General features: G+C 37.5%; 1 protein-coding gene across 2 annotated transcripts in view; it reads left to right on the forward strand.

Annotated features, from left to right (window-relative positions):
* Positions 1-11,966, forward strand: part of HIPK3 (homeodomain interacting protein kinase 3) — a 111,576-nt gene that overhangs the window by 88,183 nt on the left and 11,427 nt on the right. For both annotated transcript variants that reach the window (XM_054826758.1, XM_054826757.1), the window contains exons 3-8: positions 210-333; positions 4,349-4,468; positions 6,358-6,444; positions 7,355-7,539; positions 8,232-8,391; positions 8,787-8,910. In XM_054826758.1, the coding sequence (XP_054682733.1) occupies positions 210-333; positions 4,349-4,468; positions 6,358-6,444; positions 7,355-7,539; positions 8,232-8,391; positions 8,787-8,910 (800 nt within the window). The remainder of the gene's footprint in view (positions 1-209; positions 334-4,348; positions 4,469-6,357; positions 6,445-7,354; positions 7,540-8,231; positions 8,392-8,786; positions 8,911-11,966) is intronic.

An 11,966-nucleotide genomic window follows, 5' to 3' on the forward strand; every position in this document is an offset into this window, starting at 1 on the left:
AGGAAAAAATATCTCAGAGCAGCAAAATTTTATCACAGATTATCTAGATAAAGAAAAATGCAATTTCTGATGTTGTTATTTCATTGAAATAATTAGCCTGTGTTTTCAAATAACAGATTTTGGGGGCTTTTTTTGTCATGTTGGATTGTTGAATTACTTTTTTTTTTTCCCCCTAAGGAAAAAATTCAGTAACTATGTTTAATTTGCAGAGCACCAGAGATCATACTGGGATTGCCGTTTTGTGAAGCCATAGACATGTGGTCGTTAGGGTGTGTGATTGCAGAGCTGTTTCTTGGATGGCCACTGTACCCGGGAGCACTGGAATATGACCAGGTAGTAGAATAAATTTCACAAGCATATGCACACTTTATGCAACTTAGGAATTTCAGATCATTAAACCCAGGATTTCAAATGTTAATAACATCCTCTATTAAGTAGTATTTCTTCAAGACTATTCCATGCTTTTAATTTAGTCTTATTGATTGTCCTAGAAACATAAATCCCGTTTCCAGACCAAACTGTATATTCCGCTGCTTTTCTGAATCAAAGTTCAAGTTGCCCTTTTGGTTTTTTTTTTCCTATCTTGCGAAATAAATGTGGCCACTCTCATTGCATTGTAATCTCTTACTTGCCATGAACGGGGTTGACTCTGGAATGTCTGTTCAGATGTCAGGATTAGTTGCCTTCTGAATAATTCCTGATGCTTTCTGGAAACTCAGCATAGCTCAGAGATTTGAGAGCCTATACTTCATGAGGAATGAGAATCAACTGTCATACTAATACTGTATATATGCAATGGTCAAGCTTGAAGCTGTGTCTCTGCTTTGTTGGAGTTTTCAACTACTGACACCATTGGCATTAGTGAGCTGACTTTAAAAAGAAAAGTTATTTCTAATGAAAGGTGTAGAACATTTTCTATTTAAAAACACTTAAAAGAGAGAAGTCTTATTTTTCTAGCATGATGTGGAAATTTGGAAGGAATGTAATCAGCATTCTGACTATCCCCACCTGGTTTTGAACTTCAAAGAAATCTGAGGATTCCAGATGTAACAACAGTGGCTTGTTACTAACTTCTACATCTTTGATTCAACATTCAGTTTAGGGGCAGTTCCTCCAACGTGTTGTTTAGGTTATTCAAATCCTGATCTTCATATAGTGGGCTTTTGGCTCCCTGTGCTTACAGATCAGACCTACTTTTCTAAAAATCCTTTTGTTAAAACCACTGTCAGGGGATATATTGATTTTTGTGTTGATTTTGGTAACATTTCATATTTCAGTTTCCTTCATTTACACAAAATTCAGTGTTTCATAGGTAGGAACTAAGCTATGAGTGGAACATGGGTTGAGGCCTCGATGCAGTTAGAAGACCTTTGTGCAGGGTATTGCTGTTAAAACAGAGGACAAGAGAGGAAACAACTAACTACCATATAATTCATTATGTTCTTTAAGGAAAAAGCAAAGGCATTTGTTTTTGGAAAGAATCTATAATACTGTCTTAAAAATTTCCAAGAACTTGGCAAATTTATTTACCTCTTATTTTGAAAGAAACTGCAGGAGAAGATCTGGACTTTCAAAAAAAGTCCCAAAATACATAATTTCCAGAATTACTTTTGCTTTTGACCCTGTACTTCTGTTAAGTAGCTGTTAAAAGGGATGCTGCTGTGGGTGAGGAAGGACCTGTAAGCCCAGTTCATGGTCTTCTGATCATGATCTCACATACAGGCAGATGCTGCTTCTGGATGTGGAATGTGGCTTTGAACCACATCTTCAGTCACTTACGATGCAGTAGAGATCTGAATGGTGGAGAATGCTGCCCATGTCCCAATTCTTTCCTCAAATCAACTTGTGATTTGTCATGATGGTAGCAGCCCAGATTATTAACGTGTGCCAGTGGGCTTACGTAGCTGTGAGCCTCTGATTTTTATACAGAGAGCAGTAGCAGTGTAAAGCTCAATTTCATAATTATGAAGATGTTTTTTTCAGAATAATACTGAGTCTAATTTGAAAAGACAAGACTTTCTTTCCCCCGCTGCGCTGCAGCCATCTTGTCACATACAAAATCCAGGCAAACGAAGGCCATTTCCTACGGTCCGCAGAGCACTACCTTCATAGTGCTTGTTGATTCAGCTTTTCTCAGTTTTAGAGAGCCAGGTCCTTGTTACAGTGTATTCCTGTCACTTGTTTCTTGCTGTTGTAGGCCCAGGGCCAACATGGCTTGACCTCTAGCTACTGCCAGGCAGTGCAAGTAAACAGCACTGTCATCAGTGACATCCACCTTCCAAGATGCTGTACTTCATGTGAAGGACTACATGGATTAGGGGTTAATGCCCATAAGATTTTCTGTTTGCTTTACAAGTGAATATTGAGTTTAAAAGACATTTAGTTAGACATATCATTCAAGTTTTATCAGTTAATAACTCATCTAGCAACAATCAGGAAGCATCAGTTAATAGCTCGTCTAGGAACTTGTCTGATCTTCATGTCAGAGAAGTCAGGGGGGAAGAGGAGCTGTAACCTCCTGTGCATCAGCAGGAATTGCCTTACTTTAGTCGGCCTGGTCTTTGTGCTCAAGCAGGTCTGCAAAGCTTGCTTCAGAGAAATTTGATTCAGGGTTTTCCTCAGTGTACATGAGTACAGCAGTTGCGGGAGATGGCTCCCAAGGAAATTCCTTTCCTCCTGCTACGTGGTTTGTGTCACTGAGTAAACAGGCAAGGGCTTTGTGCTGCATTCGCCCCTGTCCCCCTGGCATGTGGCAACCAACATGCTAGGTCTTGAAAGGAAGCTCTTAGTTACTATATTCATTTGTGATTATATCCAGTAACAGCTGTACTTCTCAGTCGAAAATAGCCATGTCTTCTGAGCTTTAATACTCATTAAAACCAGGCACAGGTGCTTAACTGCTGAATTTTTGAATAAATGCATTGTCTTTCCCCCCCAAATTTTGAAGACTTTATAATATGCTTAGAAAACAACTAAATGATCTAGAAAGAGTTCTGGTCAGAGTGGGATTTACTCCCTGATATGTAGGGAATTATGGAGGATACCAAATACCAAAAGTTGGCCACATTGTGTTTGTTCCTCCCCACTTTGGTCTGTCACTTACCTTTCAGCAGAAGCCTCTCATGTCCCTTTCCTCCCTACTGCCCATCAGGTTCTCTCTTCTCAGGTGCTCCGAGCTCTCAAGTCCTCTGTCTTCCATTGAATTCACCTTATCTCCCAGTTTCTGGTTTGGTGTATTTCACTGTGCTCTCCTGCTGATTTTTTTCCCCTCTTTCTTCCATCCTCCCTTATCCCCAGGGGCAGCAGTCCCTCCGTGGAGGTGTGAGGTGTGGGACCCTGCCCAATGCCCTTCAGCCCTTGCTCCCCTCAGACCTTCAGCCCTGGCTGCTGAATCTTTACTCCCTCCATCCCAACCTGCAGCAAGCTCGGTTTTTAATTATTGCCAATTATTCTTCCAATTAGTCTTTCTTGAAGGTGGGGTTTTTGATTTTAAAAGAAATATTACTTCTGGGATAACTCCCCCCTTGTACAGTGAGTTAACGTTGCATGCACAGTAGTTAAAAACACATCATAACATCTTGTTTCAACAGATTTCTGTTGAAGCCTTGAATTTTAACTATCTTAGGTAATACTTTGTATCATCAACTAGAAGAAAGGTAATGAAAAATGCATAGTAAATTGTCTTCTAAAATAAATGCATGTTAATAATTTCAGTGGAAAAGAGCATCTGACCATTTCAGGCATGAAGCTCGTCCATTCCCATCGCATTCAGTAGCAGATTTTCTGAGACAAGGACAGTATCTTTTGCTGGATGCCTAGAGTTTGTACGTGTGCTACCTTTCCACGCAGAACGTTTGCTTGAAATGCAGGTGTGTCAGACGTGAAAGACTGATACACTGGAAACAATAAATGGAAAGGATTTTTATAGTGTTGTATAATGACGGTACGCTAGAAAAAATTCACCAGATTTCTGTATGCAAGCAAAGCACCCCTACTAATTTTCTTGTGTAGAATGAAAATATTACATTTAGAATTTGAGTGGGTTGAGGAGGTAATGACAGCCACTCTCCCCAGCTCCTCATTTCTGTGACCAAACTTTAAATGCTTGCTTATATAGGTCACTTTAGAGGTTTGTTTATGTAAGGCTTTCTCCGAGAGATGGAGAGAGCAGTATCATGTGCTCAGTGTTAGGTTTCTCTCCTATGTAAGATGTAGTTGTCGAACTAAGGTGCTCTGAGGGTGGTTCATTTTGCCATTTTTTAAAAGAAATGACAAGTTTTTAACTGTGTGGCTCAGATTTTGAAAATCAGAGGTAAATTATTTCCCATGTTTTATTTTTCTTCCTCAGATTCGTTACATTTCACAGACTCAAGGTTTGCCAGGAGAGCAGTTGTTAAGCATGGGAACGAAAACTGCAAGATTTTTCATTAGAGAGACGGATACACCATATTCTAGTTGGAGATTAAAGGTAAACAGTATAATATAGTAGAAAACAGTATATTATTTTGTGAGCAGAGGGGCCAAGATTCACTATGATAATTGTTAGCTCCCTTCCACATCTCCTGTGATTTTTATCAGTCCTGCTGTGTATTGCTTCCATTTTTCCCATTCCCCAAAAGCAGGGCTCCGAGCTTGTGCCCACGTTCCCTCCCCACCGGCGGACCCAGGGGCAGGTCTGGTGCAGCTGCCAGGCTGTGTGGTGGCTGGGTGGCCAGTGCACGGCTTCCAGGTGGAGAGAGAGCATTGAATTCTAATTAAGCCTTGTCTCTCGAGAGGTACTAAATGAGTTGGTTTGGCTTTTTTGGTTGGTCACTGCTTTTCACTTCACTTTAAAGAATTTGTCTCTGAGGCCCAAGCTGCTCTGTCAAAATTTGTTCAAAACTGGCTTCAGGACCAGAAGTTCCTAGGAGAAAGGGGATTAAGAACCAATATGACTGCATACAGCTTATTACTTCCAGATCTCATGCTAAAACAGTCTTTGTTGACTGAAAGCTGCAATACAATTAAAGCAGATGAAATTAAAAAAATGTACTTTTTCAGTCCGCACACCTTCCTTCTCTCTAAGCAACATTATAGCACACTCGCCTCAAGCAGAACTTTGACTTCCTATGCAAATATTTTTGTTTTAAATTGTGCTACTTCATGACGCTGCTTCACCAAATTTAGGGAGGACTGGGGGAAGTCAGGAAACAGTTACAGTTAACGTAAAACTGCAGTAACAAACAGCTGACGAGCTCAAAGCACAAGTTGCGTAACTCTCCACAGTAATTTGGTAAATCCCCAGCGTGCGTTGGGCCAAGCGGCCGGGGCCAGTGCTGCCCTGCCGTAACGCTGCCGGCTCGGGTTATGTAAGGATTCCCTGATTATACCATCCTGATTAATCCAGTTTTCTGGTTTTTCAGGTGGTTGATCATTAGGTGACAGTTTACATCTGGCTTCTTTGTATTGGAGAACCTGAACGAGTTCTTGATGCAGACAGCCCTCCCCATTTTCAGAAGCTGTTACCTTTCAGAGGTTAAATCTCTCACAGCAGACTAAATGCTGTTTTGGGGGAAGAAGGGAGTTTTTGTACAGACCGTTGGCTGTTACTTGAATTTTTGGTCAAAGTTAATTTTGGAAATTTTTTTGTAATCTGTTAAGAAATTTTTTTCCCTGCAGTCCTGCCTTGCCTCCTACAACATGGACTCTTAAAACCTGCCTCCTGGTGCTGTCTGTGTTTAAGGAGGAAAATTGTACCAGAAAGTGGTATTCCAGCTCATAAATCACTGATAGGTGATCGCATTCATTCTCTGGGATATAATTGTTTGTTTCGTACTTCAGTATTTAAAATACTTACACCAACTGTTATGTATGCAAAGGAATAAAAGTATAAAAATAACGAAAGAAAAGAGAAAGCAAAGAGAAATTGAACAGAACCTGCCTGGGTTTTGTTTGTTTGGGTTTTTATTATTTAGTTATTTACAGTGATATGATGTTGCTGCTCTTTAGGAGTTAAAAGTCTGAGTTTGAGGAAATGTGTAAAATACAAGTAATAGAAAACCTGTGATGTATAAAAATATAAGCATGAGAGAGTTTCATTAAACAATGTTTTGCTAGGCTTTCAGCACATCCTGTGTGACTTACAAACCATCTATTGTAATCCAGTACCGTGATCGTGCAGACGTGAAAATCAGTATTTTTTGTATTTCAATTTAGAAAATGACAGTAGTCAGCAAAGCAGCATACAAATATACAATCAAAATATTGTTTTTTTAAAAAAAAGGTTTATTAGGCTGATAAATATGTAAAGTCACTTTGTAGCTGTAAGTGTCCTTTATTATCAACTTCTAAACTCAACTTCCCTTTTCTTTTTTTGAGACATTGGAAGAGCACGAGGCAGAGACAGGTATGAAGTCTAAAGAGGCCAGAAAGTATATTTTCAACAGTTTGGATGATATAGTGCATGTGAGTATTAAAGCATTTTTCCTTTGCAAAAGGAACATGTGATTTTAAACCATTTCACTAGTTTGAAATAAACGCCTTTTAGAATATTATTTATTGTATATCAGTCATATCTATTATTCTCTGTATGTGTTACTCTGAGGAAATTGTCTAGCTATGTCAGCCCTCTGGGCTTTATAAAAAGATCTTTCTTTGTCATTGCTTGTGTTAAACAAAGGTACTTGTCCTTGTGGTGGGGGGAACCCTTTAATTTTATGTGTAATGTATGCTTTCTCTTCTACCTTGTCTTCTGTTCTGGGTAAATAATGAATGCGTATGGATCCTGCTATCTTAACTGTATAATTTCCAATATAATTCTACTGTCTTAACAATATGATTCTCAATATAATTATTTTTTCCTTTTATTGAAAAAACCCCAACCTTAACTGTTTCTGGACTTTTCTTTGGATTTATAACTCTCTAGTCAATAATAAAAGGAAATTTTTTGTTCTTTTCCATATCCTGAAAAAAGAATCAAATCTTTTTGCAAGATTGGCATTAATACTTGTTTGAAATTCTTTTTTGAAGACTACCTCTGTAGTTTGACTATACAAAGATCTTTATCCCAAATCTTACTTTTTAAATTCCAAGACCCAGACTGGAATTAAAAGCCTTCAGGGATTTTTAGCTGAGGAGGGTGCAAGGGGAGTAGTGTGTATGCAGAAAAAAGTCACCAATTCCAAGCCAACCATACTGCGATAAGTTAACAAATTCACCATATGCCAAACAGCTGACAGTCAGCAGGGCATGATGCAGAACAATTGTCACCACATGATAAACTCATCGAATATTAGTATTTTACAGCAGAAAGCAATAACAGAAAGAGTTAAGCCAATATGCTTGTCTTCTGTCTGACTGTTTTGTTGAACGCCAGGTGAACATGGTGATGGATTTGGAAGGAAGTGACCTGTTGGCGGAGAAGGCAGATAGGAGGGAATTTGTCAGTCTGTTGAAGAAAATGTTGCTGATCGACGCTGATTTAAGAATCACTCCAGCTGAGACCCTGAATCATTCTTTTGTTACCATGAAGCACCTCCTTGATTTTCCTCATAGCAACCAGTATGTAACACACACAAATTATTTTTTTTCAAATCTCCATTACAGTGATTCATGTGTATAATAGTGTTGTTTCATCTGCTATCAGACAGAAAAATCTTTTGTTATTTTTGTAATGTCTTAGAGAATTTTTTCAAGTGCTTACAATATTAGATACATCTGCTTGGTTGAGGAAACTGAATAACTACATTTTTTTTCCTGAAAAGTAACATTTAGAGCTATAGATTTTGAAATTATCATTTATATGCCTAGTTGATAAAACTCTAACACTGCAGAAACGGGCTTGATTTTTGGAAGCATGCAGAGCCTTAGTTCCTGTCAGTCATTGAGAACCAGGGTCAGCATTTCCTCTTGAGACAAGGAATGGAGTGAAAGCATTTCACTGAAAGAAAGAACTTTCCATCCATTTAGTTTACTATCCTTCCTGCTTGTATGCAGTTGTTAGAAAATGGTGTTAGATACAAGGAGCAGGAAATAGTACTATTTTTCTTGATTTTTAAAATATGTTTTACGAAGGCTTGACACAAACGTAGCAATAGTAGTATTTCTTTTTTCTATTTCTGTGTATAATGCCATTCTGTGAAACTAGGAACTGTGGGCTTTGAACTAGTTTTTTTTCTTGTTCTGGGGAATTGTTTTATACATTTAACAACTTTAAATACTAATTAAAGCAACTTATTTTCTGGTTTTGATAGAGTGAAGTCCTGTTTTCATATCATGGATGTTTGCAAATGCAGATCAAATTTGTATGACTTAAGTAATGGCAATAAAACATCACTTATGAGACCAGTTGCCTCAGGCAGTGCAGCTAATCTGACTGCGAGCTTTACCAAAATTGGTCCAGTAAGAAGTCAGGTAAACCCAATCTTTTTTAATTATAAATTCTGTTAATGCAGTTTCTCAAATTAATTTCATAATTGAAAAAGTACATCTAGTAAGTGACAAAAATCTTCTGTCTTTTACTCTGATTTTTTCCTAATGTTTTGTTTAAACAAACAAACCAACCAACCATTTAGAATTCAGTGTGTTTCAAAATTAAGTTAATTAAACTGGTGTTGCCATAGCAAACGTATTGTAGTGTATTGTAGTGCCCTCCGGTGGCCAAACGGGATTGCTGCCCATGAAATGTATTTGAAATTTTAATTTTTATAACTTATTGTAGTTGTTTATTATATAAGCTGGTGGGGCAAGTGTGTGAGAGATTTAGATTCACAGTCATAATGTTGCCTGTTTTGAATCTGTTCCCATAGGCATTAACTGCATCTGCCCATTCAGTTTTGCACCAAGGGATACCATTGCAGGCAGGAACTGCTCAGTTTGGTTGCAGTGATGTTTTCCAACAGGCATTGATTATATGTCCTCCAACTATTCAAGGTATGTTTAACTGTAATTGTTACAGTTCCTGAAACATGAGCATTACTGTCTGTCTGATAGCAGTGTTTGAGTTTTTCATTATATCCACTTAAGCTATGTATTTAGAAGAACTTAATTATGTCATAAAAAAATTAGAGAGTCGGATCCAGATACATTGCACCTTTCTGAAAGAAATGGCAAATCGGCATCTGCAGAAATCCAGAGTCCATCTTCATATACCACACACACACACACACTTATGTATGCGTACATATGTATATATATCTTGGATAAAATAGAGGGACACAATGTGGAAGCTGAAGCAAGAAAGGAGGGTATTCTGAAATAAAATCTGAGAGGAAACAAGAAAGATGAGAGGAATATCAGTGTTGTGGTAGGTCTTGTGGTGATGTGGGGTTTTTTGTTTCTTTTTTGGTGGTTGCATGCATGGGTTGGGGTTTTTTTTTGTTGGTTTCATTGTGGTGGTTTGCTTGGGTTTTTTGTTTGGGTGGTTTTTTGTTTTGTTGTTTTGTGTTTGTTTTTTTTTTCCCCCCTAACTACATCCCTAGGGTATCCTAGGGATAAGGATAAGAAAATATAACAGTTCTTGTGATAAATCTGGATAATAAAGTTGGGGTTTTTTTAATTGGACTTCCAAGTGAATGTGTAAGAAAACATCTGGAAACTTGGGGCTTCATTTAAGGATGTAACTGCCCTACGTAAACAGTGTCATATTTACTATCCTGCAGTTATAATGTGAGACAGAACTGCTGCAGCTTTCTGATTGCTGAAAAACACATAAGTAAATCTTTGAGAATGTTGTTTGCATCATGCTGTGAGGAGGAAAGGGCAGCTTGGCTGAACTCTCCTGTATTACAAAGGATAAGATTGTTTTAAGAATACAATTTTGTATTTATGGAAAGAAATAATTGGCTGAGGGTTCAATTACCAGAAACATTTGGAAGACTGAGGTGGAACTAGCACAGAAGTATTTCTGCAGTGTAGAAAACCACCAAATAAGCATATGTATCTCTAGGACACATGGTAATACAGTTGACCTCTGTTTCCCTAAACAAATGCATTTGCATCATGCAAACGTAGGTCTTATTTTTTTGGAGGAGTCTTTAAAACCTCATTTAGATCTCAGAACATATCAAGCATAACTTGTTTTTTCTGTTTATAATGGGCTGATCAGAGAGGAGCTGATGCAAACCAGCCTTTCTTATCTTAGTAATAGTCATTTAATGGAGAGGGAAAGGTAGTTTATATTGTTTGCTTATTAAGTTAACTTGATTATAGTCTTCATGTCCAAGCATGCAATTTATTAGTCTCTGTGATGGTTCAACTTTATGTTGAGATCAGATCTTGAAATGGTGGAGTCTATAGGAAGCAGGTTTTTTTAAGAATTACTTTCAAACTCCTCAATTCCCCCTCTGCAGTTTGAAGTTCTAGAAATCACACTAGATTCACTCTGGAAAAAAAAAAACCACCCAAAAAGAAACAAACAAACAAAACCCCTAAAACAAACAAAAACCCCAAAAATCAACCCAACCCAAAACACTTTTAACCAAAACTTAGAGCCCAGGAAGTCTTTATCTCTTTAGATAAAGACAGATACGGAAGACTTTATCAGTAATGTTGTTTATGGCTGCTGCATCCATCCTGAGTTCCAGAACTCATGAAAGTTCCGAGTATTCAGAGTGTCGGAGGCTATATGAGCTGTATGAGCTAAATGCATAGCTTCATACACATTTCCTTCTGAGCACTTAGTATGGTTGAGTAATTTCTTATTTAAATTGTATATATGCTTTACACAATGACATATGCCATAATTTAAAAGCCTACTATTTTCATTATACCCAGATGAATAAAGTAGTTATAGAAAAGGAAAAGATACAGGCAAATACTTTATCTGTGATCTATATACTGTATTCTTAGTATGATGATAAATTTCCAAATTTAAATTCTGCTACAGCTTGAATGAAGGGAGTATATTGTTTTCATCACATAGGTGACAAGTTGAGTTGCTGGCATGGAGGGAAAAGAGATATTAATGGTATCTGGCCCTGCTTCAAGGTTTCTCTGCTTGGCTGCTCTGTCAAATATCTGAAGTGCTAAAGCTCGCTACTTCTGGCAGAGTTAAGATGTTGCTGTTCTAGATGGCTGTGTGGAAAAAATTAGTCAACAGTGTTTCAAGATTAAAAGCTTTGAACTGCATAGTTATAACTTAGTATTGTTTTATGATGAGAGAATTATGTATCAGATGAAGATTTTCTTTCATCCTTTATTGTAAAGATCTAAAAAAAACCCAACGCTTTTAATCTTTAGTTTAGTAGTTCTTTAGTAGTTACCTCCAAACACCTGTTGCTTAATCTTTGACTAAAGCATGACACAAAGTGCAGTTAAAAGCCTAGCCAGTATTTTCTTCTAGCATAGCTGTTCTGTTGCAATTTGTTGAAAAAAAGTCCTCTTTCATTTTAGTTTATTGTTATTCTGTCAAAAATTATTATTAATATTAAACATAGCAGCATTGCTATGTGTCTGTTACTTTCCTGTGACAATAATAAAATCTATACAGAGCATAAGATGCATCTTCTTCCTATTACGCTCTTGTAATATTCCAACAGTGCTACTGTTGGCATTATTTTGATAAAGGGAGGAAAAGGACTATGGATTCTACTGCAAATATTTGATGGCATACACTGAAAATTTTACATTGTTTCTCACAAAAGAAATGGTAACAAGCGGGCATTATACGTGTGCCGTTGCCAGCTATTAAGAGCTAAGGGGAATGGTTTTCAGCTAGCTGGAAATACAGAGCACGAGATGTCCAGGAGTCAGCTGTGAGAAGCTTTGAAATTCAGTTCTGCTTACTTTTTTCTGCTTCCTTTCAAATACTTTTAACGTAATTTATGATAAAGTATAAAATGCTTAGCTTTGCAGAACTTTCTGCCAAAGTCGTTCCGCTTTCTAGTCTGTTTCCAAATAGTAGCTATTGGCAGTTTCTTTCTGGAAATTATGGTACCAAATATTTGTGCAGATACGTAATGGCACAAAAATGTTTCAGGTTTTGATTT

Source organism: Grus americana, chromosome 5 (assembly GCF_028858705.1).
Source record: "Grus americana isolate bGruAme1 chromosome 5, bGruAme1.mat, whole genome shotgun sequence".
Classification (NCBI taxonomy): Eukaryota; Metazoa; Chordata; class Aves; order Gruiformes; family Gruidae; genus Grus; species Grus americana.